The 18,097-nt window shown below is 38.4% G+C and overlaps 1 protein-coding gene across 1 annotated transcript in view; it reads left to right on the forward strand.

Moving 5' to 3' along the window:
* Window positions 1-4,482: 4,482 nt before the first annotated feature.
* The window catches only part of LOC129226158 (protein madd-4-like), a 92,875-nt gene continuing 79,260 nt past the window's right edge, over window positions 4,483-18,097 (forward strand). Inside the window, exons 1-2 of the mRNA XM_054860758.1 lie at window positions 4,483-4,583; window positions 8,510-8,640. Coding sequence (XP_054716733.1) covers window positions 4,483-4,583; window positions 8,510-8,640 — 232 coding nt within the window. The remainder of the gene's footprint in view (window positions 4,584-8,509; window positions 8,641-18,097) is intronic.

The following is an 18,097-nucleotide window of genomic DNA, read 5'->3' on the forward strand; positions in this document are numbered from 1 at the left end:
AATCATCTCATTTCGTATCGGAATTGATTTTTTGCGAAACTAACCTCTCGCATCGGGATCAACGCACACAAACACACAGACACACACTCGTGTGGCGTGTGCACATTAGGGTGGTTCAAACGAGCGGATTTGTGCATCACATGACTTCCTTTTACTCCAATTTAATGTCATTTCCTCATTATTGGCAGTTTTAATATGATTCAGTAGTTTACCCTCTAAATATCACCAGCAGTGGCCAAATTGAAACCAAATTTTTATTTAAAAAAAAAAAAAGAAAAGAAAAAAAATCGCCAAATTTGTCGCCAAGTTGGCGACAAAAAGACTGGAGATATATCGCTAAGTGTCCGACAAATTATAACACAACTGGAGTTTACATCGAAATTAACAATGATATCCCCCCCCCAAAAAGGGGCAAAAGACCCTCTTAGGAACATCCGAATGCAACCAAAAAGGGAAGTGCACAACAAGACCCCACTAGGAGCCTACGTACCAAATTTAAACTTTCTAGGACATAACGTTTTTGAGTTATGCGACACACATACACACATACGCGCATACATACGTACATACAGACGTCACGCGAAATCTCGTTGTAATTAACTCGGGGATCGTCGAAATGGATATTTCGGGTGTCTGTAGGTTCTTAGGCATATATCCACGTGTGGTCGGGTCGGGAACAAAATCTCAACATTCATTTGGGAGAGAGAAAAATGGAAATGAAGGCCGATTTTGGGGTGAAAATTATTTCGCGAATACAATACTTCCTTTTTTGTAAAAGGAAGTAAAAAAGTTTCTCTTAGATAACGGGCCACCCCTCAATTATTACTTTCTTCTATATCTAATATATAGAAGAAAGTATTGGATTCGTGCAAATTTTCGAATTTTGACGGATTCGAACGTTTTGAGGTGTGCTGAGTCCATTTCGACTATTTTTGGAAAATGTCTGTCTGTCTGTGTGTGTGTGTATGTGTGTGTGTGTGTCACGTCTGTGTGTGACCAGTTTTTGTGGCCGCTCTACAGCAAAAACTACCGCATGAAATTGAAAGAAATTTGGTACACATATGTGCCCCAATGTGAACTTGTGCCCATTGGTTTTTGGCGCGAATTCCTCCAAGGGGGGTGGAGCAATGGGACGTTTTTTGAGTGACGCGTGCTTGCTATTCCTCAGGAAGTAACTGGCGGAATCAAACAAAATTTGGTCCATATGTTGCCCCTAACATGAGCAGGTGCTGATTCCATTTTGGTGTCAATAGCTCAAACGGGGGTTGAGCTATAGAACGTTTTTTGTCGTCAATTGTGACTGCTGTATCTCAAGAAATAACGAACGGAATCAAACAAAAATGTTTTGACAAGTAGCCCTTAGTGGGTATAAGAGCTGATTTTATTTTGGGGTCAACAGCTAAAAAGGGGGTGGCGCAATCGCCCGTTCTTTTTTTCCATTGTGAGTGCCCTATCTCAAGAAGTAATGCTACGTTCTGGTTGAAAATTGGAATATATGTGAATCCATATGTAAACAGGCTTCGGTTCAATTTGGACGCCAATCGTTCCAAGAGGTGTTGATTTTTTTTTCTTTTTTAGCGAATAAAAATATTTTTATTAATGCAACAATAAGAAAGATAAATCGTAATAGATTGTCGTCTGCGTATTTCTCGTTCTTTTAATTGCATGGAAATGATCGGAAATATTATCTCAATGATTTAAAATTTTTAACTGCTGCCATCTTATGTTTGTTGACAAATAAAATATTTGTAATTAATTCAAGCAAGGCTTTTAAAATAACTTTCAATTTTCGCTCTTTGCTTTGCTTTTGCAATGATTCAGACATTGGGATGGTCGTCAAGTTTTTGCATGTGTAATTTTGTTTTTGTTAGGAATATTGCTTCCTCGTCAAGCATGGGGAGGGATCAGAAAAAGGAAAAATATAGAAGAAAGTTTCGTGATGGTCACAACATACTAGTTTTTAGACTTGTGGATAGTCATATACTGGAAGAATGTCAGCTTCCTATTTTAAATGAAAGAGGGTGCTCAACTCCCTCCCCCTAGCTTCATCAGTATAGGGAGGGGGATAAAAAATGCATTGAACTGAAAAAACAGTGCTACATATTATAATATACACTAGTAATATGCATATGCATTGCAATAAAATAGTCGTTTACAAAAAGACAGCTGAGGAAATTAAATGTTTCTAAATGTGTGGCATTTTCAACGCTACGGCTCATGTTAAATGAAGGGGGCATGGAGCACCCTCTTAAAGTTTGAGTAGGAAGCTAAAACTTTTACAGCACAATACTATTAGTAAGTCAAAAAAAAATAGAATTTTGACATCCTGGAATTCAAATTATGTTTTTCGCAATCACGCGCGTGTGTATGTATGTAGACGTGTGTGTTTGTGTGTGTGTGTGCAGGCATGAGTGTGTGTGTGTATTTGTGTGCGTGTGTGTATGTAGGAGTCTGTATGTGTGTGTAGGTGTATGTATGTGTGTAGGTGTATGTATGTGTGTGTAGGTGTATGTATGTGTGTGTAGGTGTATGTATGTGTGTGTAGGTGTATGTATGTGTGTGTAGGTGTATGTATGTGTGTGTAGGTGTATGTATGTGTGTGTAGGTGTGTGTATGTGTGTGTAGGTGTATGTATGTATGTGTGTGTAGGTGTATGTATGTGTGTGTAGGTGTGTGTAGGCGTGTGTATGTGTGTGTAGGTGTATGTATGTGTGTCTAAAAAAATATGGGGGGGGGAATAGGGGGGTGACAAACTTGGCGGATTTTTGAGCAATCACGATTGCTTATTGCTTTCATTTGCCTGTTTTTGAGGTCCTCTGATTTTTCCCACCGCCACCCTCCGCACCATCACCGTGGACAGGCGGGCTCCTCACGATGCTGCTCCTCTAGCGAAAGCCGTCTCCATCAATGTCCTACACACACGCGCATACATACACAACTACACACACACACACATACATACAGACACTTACACATATACACACACAAAAACCTACACACACGCACAAAACTACCCACACTTTCATGCCTGCACACAGACACAAACACACATATCCCCCCCCCCCACACACACACTCGTGATTGCGAAAAACATAATTTGAATTCAAGATGTCAAAATTAAATTTTTTTATTATTATTTTTTTTTTTTTAAATCTGGTTTCAATTTGTCCACTGTTGGTGATATTTAGAGATTAAACTATTGAATCACATTGAAATTGCCAATAATGGGGCAACGTTCAATTGGAGGGAAAGGAAGTCACGTGATGATCACATCAGCTCTTTTTTTCTTTATTCAAAGAAGGAATAAGTTTATTCTTGAAAAATTTCAGTTTTTGAATTTTAAAGGATTTGGTGACAGTTCCAAAGTTGTCACTGCTTGCTCATGCCCAATTTTTCATTGCAGATATTTTCAAAATGTCTCAGGAAGACGGCCCGCCCCTCGGAGCGCTGGCGAAACCCGTTAAGCCTAAAAAGAATGCCATATCTACACAACCCAGGTAAGTTTAACTTTTTTCATTTAATTATCTAAATGTATTTCCCCCACCTTCTTTAGCTTCTACCCGATGACAAATCAATGGGTGATAACGGAAAAGGAATGATCGCTCATTCATTTGACCACTTGTAAGAGATATCAGCACTAGGGTGTGTCTTATAATGCACTTTTTAATAAAGTTTTGAATTTCTTATGGGGCACCCCTTTAATTGCTTCCTTTTGATAAAAAAATGCACACATAAAAGTTTCATAGAATTTGAACATAATTTAGGTTGTGCTACCAGTGATTAAAAATTGCATTCATTGTGAAAAAATGGTGTAAAAATCAACTCCCCAATACATCTTGTCATATTTTTAATCAACATGAAATTAGGTTGGTTGGATTTAACGTAACACAAATACCTATTTCTTATATATACCAGAAAATAATAAGCATTTCATGGTTGTCATTTTATGTAATGATGTCAAAAAAAGCATTTCAAAGTTCGGCAATGCCATTCATATCACAGGTTAACACTTTCGGTCTTTTACATTCAGCAATATTGTCATTTTTCTCTTTGTTATTTCCATGTGACAATGCAAATTTTTCACTGATTGCTGCTTATTATCCAGACTAAATAAATAAATTTAAAAAAAATAAATAAAAAAAGAGAGAATTGACAAATTTTGCAGCTGTGGTAGCACCCTCTAAATATTATTCAATTTTTATTTTTCAGATATGAGAATGTTTTTTTCAACCAAAGGAACACAATGAGAGGGTGCCTCATGAAAAAACAACACCTTTAAAAATAAGACGCACCCTAATCAGCACACGGCCCTGGCTAAACACCAAAACCAAACAGTCAGTAAAAGATGCTTTTGGAATGATCTGTAAGAGCTGGAAACCACTTACACTTTTGAAAAACTTAGTAAGGTTAGAAATTAGTTCAAAAAGTTCTAGTTTTCTTAAAAAGCATTTTTTTTTCTTAAAAAACAGTTCTCAACAAAGCATGTGCGTCAACAAACAAGGCCATTCGCTCACAACTTTTTTGCCATTTCCTATTGATCCATTCGGTACCATTCTTGGAATTGTTCTCAACCATTGTCTCCGGTAAGCCTGCATTGAGACCCTGGCACGTTTTTAGACCAATTCCTCTTAGTATTAAATCAATCTATATATATAAAAATGAATGTTTGTCTGTATGTCATCCATGAACTCGAAAACTACCCGGCAGATTTGGCTGGAACTTTCACCGTTTGTTATTTTTAATACTGGGAATGTTTATAGACCCGTTCGAAAAAAATCCGATCGATCGTTCCTTTTTTTATTCTAATTTAAATCACAATCCATTGGATAAATACGAATAAAAAGAAATGAATTCGCGTGAAAGATCTCATTGATAAGAAGTCATTTTTCTTGAGTTTGAACAAATAAATTCTTTCTTTATTGTTTTCATGCAACGGGGGAATTTAAAACTTTTTCTATTTGATATTTTTAGCGATGGATTGATCTCGCCAACTGCGTGAGTACAAAATTTGAGTAGAGTCACTGGATACCTGGACCGATTCTTATGAAAATTGCTATATATATGTATTTTTCTACGGAGAAGGTGCATAATAGGTTCACCAGGTGGCACTGCAGAGTAGCAACTTGTGCCCCGTTCAACCGATTGTCATGAGAATCAGTATAATGATGTATTTTTTTGTTGGCGTAGCAACGCGCGTCGGGTACAGCTAGTTTTTTATAAACGTGTTATTCCTACCTATCGATCAACAAACGAAGAAGTCCTCAAGTAAATCCTCAAGTCGAAGTCCTCGCTAGATATTTATCGACATCGACAGTTGATCTCAATCACAAGCAGGTTGTTTATGCATTATAAATATCTAATGCATTATAAATATCTTGCAAGTAAGTACGTGTCGGCTAGCCAACAAGTCATAAGAGCTAACAAGTGTAAAGAGTTGTTCCCAAATTGTAACCAGTAGTAATTTATTACCCAACCCGTTATACTGTATGTGCTGTTTTATTTATTTTACACTAGTGGTACCCGCACGGCTTCGCCCGTAATAGAAAAATCAAAAGGTCTTTTCGTTCGCCTGTATATTTACAAATAATGTGTGGTGAATTTTCTCGCCAATTGGCTTGTACCCATGTCACGGTTCCACGTTATGATAATTTCGCATCTCGCCAATTGGCTTGTGTCCATGTTACGGTTCCACGTTATGAAAATTTCGCATCTCGCCAATTGGCTTGTGCCCATGTTACGGTTCCACGTTATGATAACTTCGTAATTTACTCGTCCATCTTATGATGGTTTTGTTCTTAAAATGGGAATAGAAAAAGAACCACATCGAATTTTCGAAACATCGCTTCGAGGTGCACACCCCCATGCTACAAACTCACTTTGTGCCAAATTTCATGAAAATCGGCCGAACGGTCTAGGCGCTATGTGCGTTCAGGGATCCAGACATCCAGACATCCTCCGGACAGAGAGACTTTCAGCTTTATTATTAGTAAAGAAGGTTACACGCTACAGAAAAATCAGTTTACTGTGGCAAGACAGTAGAAAATAAGTCAAAGTAGACATTAACATAAATTTAAAAAAAAAAAAAAATACGAACACCAAACTTTTCGGGCGAGTCCTACAACTAGGTAACTGTAAATCGGAAAAAAAGAGAATGTTCTACTTTTAATGAAAACTTTGGGTTAGAAAGATGACCTAAACATTTCTGACAAAATAAAATTTAGCAATGATGGTTTGATAAAATTTGAATCTAGTCTTCACATTCCCCCAAAGCAGTGAAAAAAGATTCATTTGTTGAGATGTTCTACTTGTAACAATCACCCTTCAATTTCTTAAGGTTTTTTCATAAATTAAACATTTTTAAAAAATGTTAATTGACTAAATAGTGCAAAATTACTAATGCCGTGGTTAATAACAATTTTCACGGCTTGTAATAAAAGTCGCAGAAAAAAAAAGTCCAAAAATGGTTAATGTTTAATAACATCCTGCATGCACTGACAACATTTTATTGAGCAATCACGATTGCTTATTACTTTCATTTGACTGTTTTGATGTCCTATCATTTTATTCCCCCCCCCCGCCTCCCTCTGCAGCACCACCGTCAGTCGGCTGCCTCACGATGCAGCTCCCATAGCGAAAGCCGTCTCCAGGTTGCATCCTTGTCCTACACACACACGCATACATACACAACTACACACACATACACACACAAACACATACACACGCAAACACAAATACATACAAACACATACACATACACACACAAATACATACAAACACCTACTCATACACACACAAGCACATACACACACACATACACACAACTACCCACACATTCATACCTGCACACAGACACAAACACATATGTCTACACACACATACACACACAAACACATATGTCTACACAAACATACACACACAAACACATACACAACTACACACACATACGCACACAAACACATAAGCATACACACACAAACACATACGCATACACACATACACACGCAAATACATACAAACACCTACTCATACACACACACACACAAACACATACAGACACACAAACACATACACACACACAAACACATACACACACACAAACACATACACACACATACACATACACACGCAAATACATACAAACACCTACTCATACACACACACACAAACACACACATACAACTACCCACACATTCATGCCTGCACACAGACACAAACACATGTCTACACACACATACACCCCCCCACACACACACAACTACTCACACACTTATGCTTGCACACGGACACTAACACACATGCCTATATACACATACCCCTGCACACAGACACACACTCCCCCTCACACAAACACACACGCCTACATACACACACTCGTGATTGTGAAAAACATACTGTAACGGCTCCGGTGCGACTTCCAACTTTCTTGAAAGGACGACACAGTTCTTGATAAAAACACAGGAGCTTTATTTACACTATGTACAGGAGAAATCGTCAACAACTGCTAAATGAATCATCAGCAATTAAACACGTATCACTCAACACAGTAAACTCAACGGTTACACACGTATCTACTTCCAAATACGAAAACAACACAGCGAAGTGCCTCGCAATAAACAGAGCTAATACGCTCTCAGTACAAATTCTCAATCGAAGCTAAACTTTTTATCATGCGTAACGCTTTTTATACACACCGAAAAGAGAGCTCTCAAATATTCCAGAAAATGCTACACCGTTCTACACTTTCATTGATAAAATCAGTGAATGAAATAAGAAAAAGAAAATTAATTTGAATTTCGACATTTTGAATTCAAATTATGTTTTTCGCAATCACGAGTGTGTGTATGTAGGCGCGTGTGTTTTTGTGTGGGGGTATGTGTGTTTGTGTGTAGGGGTATGTGTATGTGTGTGTAGGCATGTGTGTTTGTGGGTGTGTGCAGGCATGAATGTGTGGGTAGTTATGTGTATGAGTGTGTATGTGTTTGTGTGTGTGTGTGTGCATGTGTAGGTGTCTGTACGCATTTGTGTGTGCATGTGTTTGTGTGTGTAGGTGTGTGTGTGTATGTGTAGGTATGTGTATGTGTTTGCGCGTGTGTGTGTATGTGTTCGTGTGTGTATGCGTATGTGTGTGTAGGTGTATGTGTGCGTGTAGTTGTGTATGTGTGCGCGTGTGTATAGGACATGGATGCAACCTGGAGACGGCTTTCGCTAGAGGAGCAGCATCGTGAGGAGCCGGTCGACGGTGATGCTGCGGAGGGTGGGGGTGGGAAAATAAAATCATAGGACATCATAACAGTCAAGTGAGAACAATAAGCAATCGTGATTGCTCAAAAAAGAATAGGGGGATCGTATACTTCGGCCGAATGTAAAGGGGCTGTATATTCATTGCGGGAAACTATTTACAGGTTACGTCACTACAATGATTACTATTTACAGAATTTGTAACAATACTTTGAATTCAAGATGTCAAAATTTAAATTAATTTTTCTTTTTTTTTCTTTCCCTTGCTTAGTTACGTGGTCGGCGATTGGGGGCCCTGCAGTGTCACGTGTGGTCGGGGCCTGCAGACCAGGACCGTCGAGTGCAAGATCCTGCTGGACTTCTCCAGGACGGTGGCCACCATTAAGGACCACGAATGCCCTAGTAAGTAAAACACCGATTGTGTTATTGAGACCTTAAAAAGCGGCTGGTGACCAAGTTGTTGTCATTGAAAACAAAATATGGCGCTAAAAAACAATTGAGGCAGGGAGAAGCAAAGGGATGTAAGTGGACATTTTCCAGTTTTGAGTAAAACGCATTTAAGGGGTTACATTACATCAAAAATGATGAAACGATCAAAAAAATATTTACTGCTTATTTCCAAAACAAAAAACTATTCTGAACATAGGGGAAAAGTTTCATTGCTTTAGTTCTAATATTCAAAAAGTTATGAGTGGTTTTAGGCCATGCTCCCTATGTGTTCTTATGCAAAAGAAAAACTTCAAATTGCTTTTTCTCGATGATGGTATTTTTGTGTTTTCATGTCATTAGAATCCCTAAGGATTTTTTTCTATTAAAGATACAGCTTTTAAGTAATACTTTTTGCAATTGGGATAACATAGTTGACAAAACTGTGCATTGGATAAGCATTTTATAAATGTCTCTAATGTTTAGAGCATGTTAAACCTTTAAAAACCAAATTAAAAAAAAAAGCTTTGATTTTTTACATAATTAATCACAGAAAATTTTCTAATAAACTCATAAGCAAATGAAGGCACAGATTTTTAGTGATGATTATAGTGATCGTTTTGCAAAAAACGTTTCTTAAATGAGTGCAAAAATAAAAAAGCCTTAGGGATTTTAAAAAGCTGAAGTTTTCCTCAATTTTTTGAATTTTCAAAAAAAGTAGGCAATATTTTTAACTTTTGAAAACAAATGATTGATTACGAAATAAGTATGCTTGTTATGGTTTCAAAGAAAAATAAAATTTATATAAATTAAAAGAAATTGTTTGAAAGGTGACCCCTTAAAACTCTCCAAATTTTTAATTTTGCCACTTACAACCCTTTGCCTCTCACTGCCTCAATGGGGTCGTTTCCAAAATTTTCAAAGAATTTTTTTAAGAAAGAGCATGCTTAAAAACATAGAATCTGACCATTTTTCAAATAATTTATTTAAGTTTAATATTTTTAAAAAATTACTAAAATCGGTGTTCTTTCATCGTTTAACGCTTCTGTTCGATGACATCACAAATGATGAAATGCCATTCAGTGTTTCCATTCACGGTCCAAAATATTTAATTCGCATCTTTACTCACGCGTATTGGCAACGATAGGGTTGGTAGCAAGCGTGGAGCGCAATTTTAATTCGCTGCTTGATTATCATAACGTGGAAACGTAGTAGAAAGATGCGTCAAAGAGCATCATCTGTGACGTCATCAAGATCACGCCTTGTTTGAAAAATCGGACATTAAAATAATTTATTAAAAAATAACTGTTGGGAAAATGAAAGCATTTTCTGGGTCCATGTTATTTTTTTTTTTTTTTTTTTTTTTTTTTTTTGCTCATTCTATCTATTTCAATGACCAAAAGTTTGACTGAAGGAAACTACACCCATTGTGGATCACTAGATCGAAGGCGATGTTTTCAAAACATGGATGAATCTTTTTTTTTTAATTATTATTATTATTAAACGACAACATTATAACCAAATTAGAATTAATTGATAATTACAGGGTGCGTCTCGATTTCCTCCTGGATTCGGAAAGTTTATTTAAAACAAAGATGTTGCAGCAATAATTTTGACTTTGCTGCAGAGATAATTTCGACAAGTTTTTCAAATTTAACAAATGTTAGAAGTACGAATATTTCGTGATGCAGCAGACGTTAGGTCTAAAGTCTAATTAATGCTTCAATCACTGGTTTAAAGTCTAATAATTGCTTCAATCACTGGTCTGAAGTCTAATTATTGCTTCAATCACTGGTCTAAAGTCTAATTATTGCTTCAATCACTGGTCTAAAGTCTAATTATTGCTTCAATCACTGGTCTGAAGTCTAATTATTGCTTCAATCACTGGTCTAAAGTCTAATTATTGCTTCAATCACTGGTCTAAAGTCTAATAATTGCTTCAATCACTGGTCTAAAGTCTAATAATTGCTTCAATCACTGGTCTAAAGTCTAATAATTGCTTCAATCACTGGTCTAAAGTCTAATTATTGCTTCAATCACTGGTCTAAAGTCTAATTATTGCTTCAATCACTGGTCTAAAGTCTAATTATTGCTTCAATCACTGGTCTAAAGTCTAATAATTGCTTCAATCACTGGTCTAAAGTCTAATTATTGCTTCAATCACTGGTCTAAAGTCTAATTTTTGCTTCAATCACTGGTCTAAAGTCTAATTTTTGCTTCAATCACTGGTCTGAAGTCTATTTCTTAAATCACTGTAACATACCCGATCCATGGCAGCAAAAGTGGTTGAGATCTTTTGGCGTGGGTCTTGTAAACCACGTGGCACATGGAGTACGAACAGACGATCTCTGATGTAAACCCATACAATAAAATCGTCTGTCGGATAAAGGGGGTGCCCCGTCTTGTTGGAAAATGAACGATCTTTGACCATGCTACAGCGAGTGACGCAAGAATTAGACTTGATATCTGTTGCATTACGAAAGGTTCACGCATCTAACATTTGTTAAACAAAACTTGTAGAGTTTTTTTCTTCAGTAAAGACAACGTTCGTTATATTGGTTATACGTTAGTTTTCAAAAGCCTTTCAAACCTCTGTGAGAATTGAATATCTTCCAAAACTCTGTGGGAATTAAATATCTTCCAAACCTCTGTGGGAATTGAATGTCTTCCAAACCTCTGTGGGAATTGAATATCTTCCAAACCTCTGTGGGAATTGAATATCTTCCAAACCTCTGTGGGAATTGAATGTCTTCCAAACCTCTGTGGGAATTGAATGTCTTCCAAACCTCTGTGGGAATTGAATGTCTTCCAAACCTCTGTGGGAATTGAATATCTTCCAAACCTCTGTGGGAATTGAATATCTTCCAAACCTCTGTGGGAATTGAATATCTTCCAAACCTCTGTATGAATTGAATGTCTTCCAAACCTCTGTGGGAATTGAATGTCTTCCGAATTTTATCCGTCAATCTCCCTAGTTTTTCATTATTCAGCTATGCTAGTGTGCAACACCAGAAAAAAAAATAGGCTACGTTGATGCTTTCAATTGTCGGAGGTATAGAAAAGCAGCCGACTTCTTTCTGTTGAAGACAGGGAAATTTGTGAGAACTTGCGTCTTGGGTGGTTTATCCGGTTCAAATGTTATCCATATTTTGGATCAAACGTGTTATTCAGCTTCAATGAGATATCATCTGCCTCCAACTCGGTTATTGGCCGTTCCAGACTGGTTAGTTCATAAAAAGGGTGAAACTGCAGTGACTGGAAGGGCATGTCGGTATAATGTATGTAGTTCTGCCAGAGCTTATTGTTTGTTCCAGACTGATTAGTTCATAAAAAGGGTGAAACTGCATTCTCTGCAATGGCATATCGATGCAGTGTATGTAGTTCTGCCGTAGCTTATTGGCTGTTCCGGAGTGGTTAGTTCATAAAAAGGACGAAACTGCAGTCTCTGGAATGGCATGTCGGTGCAGTGTATGTAGTTCTGCCTTAGCTTATTCGTTGTTCCAAACTGGTTAGTTCATAAAAAAGACGAAACTGCAGTCTCTGGAATGGCATGTCGGTATAATGTATGTAGTTCTGCCGTAGCTTATTGGCTATTCCAGACTGGTTAGTTCATAAAAAGGGTGAAACTGCAGTCACTGGAATGGCATGTCGGTATAATGTATATAATTCCGCCTCAGCTTATTGGCTGTTCCAGACTGGATAGTTCATACAAAGAACGATACTGCAGTCACTGGAATGGCATGTTGGTATAATGTATGTAGTTCTGCCCTAGCTTATTGGTTATCCCATACTGGTTAGTTCATAAAAAGGACAAAACTGCAGTCACTGTAATGGCATGTCGATGCAGTGTATGTAGTTCCGCCTTAGCTTATTGGCTGTTCCGGACTGGTTAGTTCATAAAAAGAACGATACTGCAGTCACTGGAATGGCATGTCGATGCAGTGTATGTAGTTCCGCCTTAGCTTATTGGCTGTTCCGGACTGGTTAGTTCATAAAAAGAACGATACTGCAGTCACTGGAATGGCATGTCGGTGCGGTAGTAGTTCTGTCTTAGCTTAGTGACTTAAGAGCTTTACTGATAAATGTTACTCATCACTTAATAACGCTATTAAACTACTCATTTCATAATTCTCTTTCTCAACCCCTTGCCATAGTTTTATTAAGAGGCTAATGATGCGGACTAGATTTGCTACTGAAACATTTCATTAAGAATTTGATCTCGCTCGAAATGAAGCTGGGGAGCGTACTCATCAATAAATAGTTCTTACTCTGACGCATTCCATTACCTGTTTATCTCTTTAGAATCCTTTTAGAGTAATTTCCAGCCCCGAAGAATAAAAACTCGCTTCTTTGGTCCACAGCCGGCATCCACTCAATCGAACGACCGATACCCGTCGCCGGCATGAAACAGAACTCGAGTGCCAACACAACTTCCCGCGCTTTTTTCCTCTCTGCCTACCTGCAGCCGATATCGAAGATCTCCCCCATCTTTTGACAAATCAAGACCTGGCGACGAAAACAAATCGGGACAAGAGCGGATCTTCAAAGTCGTCTGGAGTGTTTTTGCCGAAAAGAAAAACAATTTCAAAATTCCAGATGTTTGAATAACTCTTTTCAATAAACATGAAATTCTTCCGAATGCGTTTTTTGTTTCCACCCTTCCTTCCTTCCTCAGAACCTCCCCTTTAATTTTGCTCGTCATTGAGTGCGTATTTAACGGTCCAATGAGCGTCCAGCACTTAATGCGGGCTCGCTCCAGGAAGAGCCTCTCTCCGTGGAAGAACAAAGCCGGGGCTTCTGGAGGGTGCATCGGTGCGTGGCGCCACAAAAGGCTCCTTTTGTAAATACGGAATCGTCTTCAGAAGTAGATGTTTTTGAAGAGGAGTCAGTCTCTCAGAAGCAAAAGGTTAAATAATGGACGGGGAGCAGAAAAATATTTGCGCCGGTAAATAAAGTCTCTCACCATTATTAACCCCTTTTTTTTATTTCTTTGTGTCGCGAAGAAAATGGCACAAAAGCCGATCTTGGGATTGATTATTTTCATTCGCCTAAGTTGAATTTTTCTAAAAGAGTGTTCCAGGAGGGACGATCACACCCGAGGGTCATATCAAGCGATCCCTTCGGGGTTGTGAACAAACAACATCGGTTTCGATTTCGCGGTTTAAAAATGTCCCCCAAGGGATGTTTCCACTTTCATGTTTGACTTTCGCGAGTTCTTGAGCAGACGACAGGGATGAAAAGTTCTTGCATTGGTGGAATTTCTGAAGAACTCCGCAACGTTCTGTGCATTACAGTGGTGCCCTTATTCCAGGATGTTGCTCAAGGTCCTCTTGGTGGCAGGGCCACGCCTACGCAATACTCGACCACATAGACCAATGCAAGTTCACTCCGTCTTGAAAGAGTTTTAATAGTCCAAGAGCACATGAGTGCCAGACCTACGTCATAGTATAAAGGCCGATTTTTTTTTTTTTTTTTGCTCAAGGACATTACAGCAGGTAAGAAAGGTTCGCTTTTAATTAAGCTGAGTCAAGCTGGCTTTGGCAAGAAACAGGTAGCAAAGATCCGTAAAATTGCTGCAAAAAGCTAGACAGCATATACATGAAATACACCGCCAAGTTCAGTCATTTCCAGCCGAGGACTGCAGTTTCGTGCTTTCTAGCACTCATCAACCCGACATAGAAAAGTGACTGAGCTGGAAACGGAAAACCTCTGAAGGAAGCCAAGAGGGCCAAACGAACTGGTAGCTAATATAATTAGCACGACCAGACGAGTGACCGAAGCAATGGTTCGGTTCTACTCGAAGATTGAAGGCAATGCATGGTATATTCAGTAAATTACCGCCTATTAGCTATTAGTCATTTGCAGTACTCGGCTGGAAATGACTGAGCTGGCGGTGTATTTTATGTGTTTCTGCTTTAGCTCTGGCTAATGGGCGGTAATTTACTGAATATACCATGCCTTGCCTTCAATCTTCGAGTTGAACCGAACCATTGCTTCGGTCACTTGTCTGGTCGTGCTAATTATATTAGCTACCAGTTTGTTTGGCACTCTTGGCTTCCTTAAGAGGTTTTCCGTCGCCAGCTCAGTCACTTTCCTATGTCGGGCTGATGAATGCTAGAAAGCACGAAACTGCAGTCCTCGGCTGGAAATGACTGAGCTGGCGGTGTATTTCATGGATTTCTGCTTTAGCCCTGGCTAATGGGCGGTAATTTACTGAATATACCATGCCTTGCCTTCAGTCTTCGAGTTGAACCGAACCATTGCTTCGGTCACTCGTCTGGTCTGCTTATTCTATATTAGCTACCAGTTTGTTTGGCACTCTTGGCTTCCTTAAGAGGTTTTCCGTCTCCAGCTCAGTCACTTTCCTATGTCGGGCTGATGAGTGCTAGAAAGCACGAAACTGCAGTCCTCGGCTGGAAATGACTGAGCTGGCGGTGTATTTCATGTATTTCTGCTTTAGCCCTGGCTATTGGGCGGTAATTTACTGAATATAGACAGCATAGATTTATTCCATATCACGTGACCTGGTGGTCCCCATCCACCCATCTCCGATTTGGAGGGCGTTCTACAAAGGTGCAGGCATGTCTTTGAAACTAACCTATGCAAGTTTTAAGCTTACAAGACACAAATCATGAGGATCTAGGATACCTCAAAAAGAAAAGGAAAAAGTGGGTTCCAAAATGGCCTCCAATGGGGAAAACATTCCAAACATAGCAATTCGTTTTACAAAGCTGCTCCGCCATTTTGGAGCACCCCTTTTTTACTTCCTTTTACAAAAAAGGAGGTATTGTATTCGCAAAAAAATTTTCACTCAAAAATCAGCCTTCATTTCCATTTTTCTCACCCCCGAATGAATGTTGAGTTTTTTTTTTTTTTTTCGACCCGACCACACGTAGATATATGCCTAGGAACCTACAGACACCCGAAATATCCATTTCGACGACCCCCGAGTTAATTACAACGAATTTTCTCGTGACGTCCGTATGTGCGTATGTGTCTCGCATAACTCAAAAACAGTATGTCCCGGAAAGTTGAAATTTGGTACGTAGACTCCTAGTGGGGCCTAGTTGTGCACCTTCCGTTTTGATTGCATTCGGATGTTCCTAGGGGGACTTTTGCCCCTTTTTGGGGGGAAATCATTGTTGATTTCGATGTAAACTCAAGTGGTGTTATAATTTGTCGGACACTTGGCGATATATCGCTAGTCTTTTGCTCTCCAAATTTTGTCGCCAACTTGGCGACAAATTTGGCGATTTTTTTTAATAATTTGGTTTTAATTTGGCCGCTGTTGGTGCTATTTAGAGAGTAAACAATTGAATCCCATTAAAATTGCCAATAATGGGGAAATGACATTAAATTGGAGTCAAAGGAAGTCATGTGATGCACACATCAGCTCGTTTCGATCCTAGATCCTCAGGATTTGGGTCTTGAGATCTGAAAGTTTGTACCGGTAAGTTTAAGGCACCTCTATAAAATTTCGTTCAAATCGAAGATGGTCTGGTGGACACGGACACGACAAGGTGACGTGACGTGAAACGACTCAGTTTTTGACGCAGCTTTGCTACCTGTTTTCTGCCAAAATCCAGCGCGAATCAGCTTAAATAATAGCGAACCTTTCTGCTGTGATGTGCTTACACAGAAAAATTTTAGGCCTTTGTACTATGACATAGGACTGGCGCTCATTAGTTCTTAGTCTATTACAGTGTTTCTCAACCTTTTTGACTTGACGGCACACTTGATAGTTGGCTCGATCCTTGCGGCACACTGAACCAAATTTTATCAGTATGGACAATGTTTTCCTCTTTCACAAGTCAAAGCAAGGAAGAGAAAAGCAAGTGCTCTATGGATAGAAAAATTAATCTTTTGACATTTGAAACTATTTAATGATTTTAGGTTCTTTAGAAATTGAATTCAAGTTCATAATGAATTTTAATGCTCATTACGGCCAGCAAGTCCCAAACTTTCACTACTTCATCACCTGTTGCAAGCTGAGAAAGTTCTTTGCAAAAAATATAATGATCTTGAATGATGTCCTCATTAGCAAGAGTAGTGCACCTTTTATGTCCGTTGATTCATCAACTAGAAAAAAAAAATCCAGCTCTTTGTAGTTTATCAACCAGTGCTTTCTAATGTCACTCGTCATGTCATTAATTCGTCGACTAGTATCAACTAGTGGGGAGTGGAATTGGCACTCTCTGACCATCTCATACATTGCGTTAGAACTTTTCGTTCCAGTATGACTTCTTTACACGCTGTCGCAGTTTTCAATGCATTTCGGCAATTAATTAAACAAACAACACTGTATCTGATCTCTTGTGCAAATAAAATACATCTCTGTTCTTCGTTTTTCTACAACTCCAAAAATACCGTGGCACACCAAGTACCTTCCCGCGGCACATCAGTGTGCCGAGGCACACCGGTTGAGAAGCACTGGTCTATTAGATGTGGACCTGGATGACTTGAAACAGTCAGAGACAGTGGCGCACACAAGGGAGGGGTCCAGGGGGTCCGGACCCCTCCCATAGCACTTGCATTTTTCTTATTTCAACTGATTATGATTCTATGTACTTTATTCACAAAATATTTCCAAACAAAGAAAACAAGAATTTCAGTTCTAATAATAGGGAAAAAAATCCTCTTGTTAAAAGATTTTTTAGAAAATGTGTACATTTCTTGTAACGAATTGCACAAGCGACAGATCTTTCTCGACTTTGGAGAAGGCTTAAATAGTACTATGTATAATGAACGTTTAATGTGTTTTTGTACTGCTGAATTCAAGCAATGTCACCATCAGTCACTGAGGAAGTTATAAATAAAATCGAAAAGTGAACTAGAAAAAACTAAATTTTACTCTACTATGTTTTGTAAACTTATAGAGGCAGACTATGGGTGACTGTAAATGAAAACAGAGTAATAATAATGTGTTTAGTTTTGTAATTACAGGTTAAAATGAGATTTTTCTTGTTCTTCAGACTTGATGCTTCTTATACTTGAATTTGGGCATCTGTTTTCATTTATGAACAATGATAAAAGTAAATACATTGCATAAATTTGTTTGCTTTCTGGTAATTTGAGTATCTGTTATTAATATTTTTTTATTAATTAGTGCGAATTATTTATTCAATAATTTATTTTTTACTGTTTTTGTTCTCAAGAATCAATAAAGTCAAGTCAATATGTTTGACGGCATATTGGGGTATGATATGAAAATGGGACTTTTAACTATGGACCCTCCCCTTGCAAAATTCCTGTGTGCGCCCCTGGTCAGAGATATTATTACAAACTGAAAAGTCAGGGAGATTTTGAATTTCTAGCGAAGAAAATTTTCTGATTGCAAAATGAAGAATATTTAAAAGTGACAATTCAACTGAAACATATTTGCACTTTTTCTTCCCTATTGCTCGATAGAAAGATGTCGAACCATGGATTGTGC

This window comes from Uloborus diversus, chromosome 7 (genome assembly GCF_026930045.1).
Source record: "Uloborus diversus isolate 005 chromosome 7, Udiv.v.3.1, whole genome shotgun sequence".
NCBI lineage: Eukaryota > Metazoa > Arthropoda > Arachnida > Araneae > Uloboridae > Uloborus > Uloborus diversus.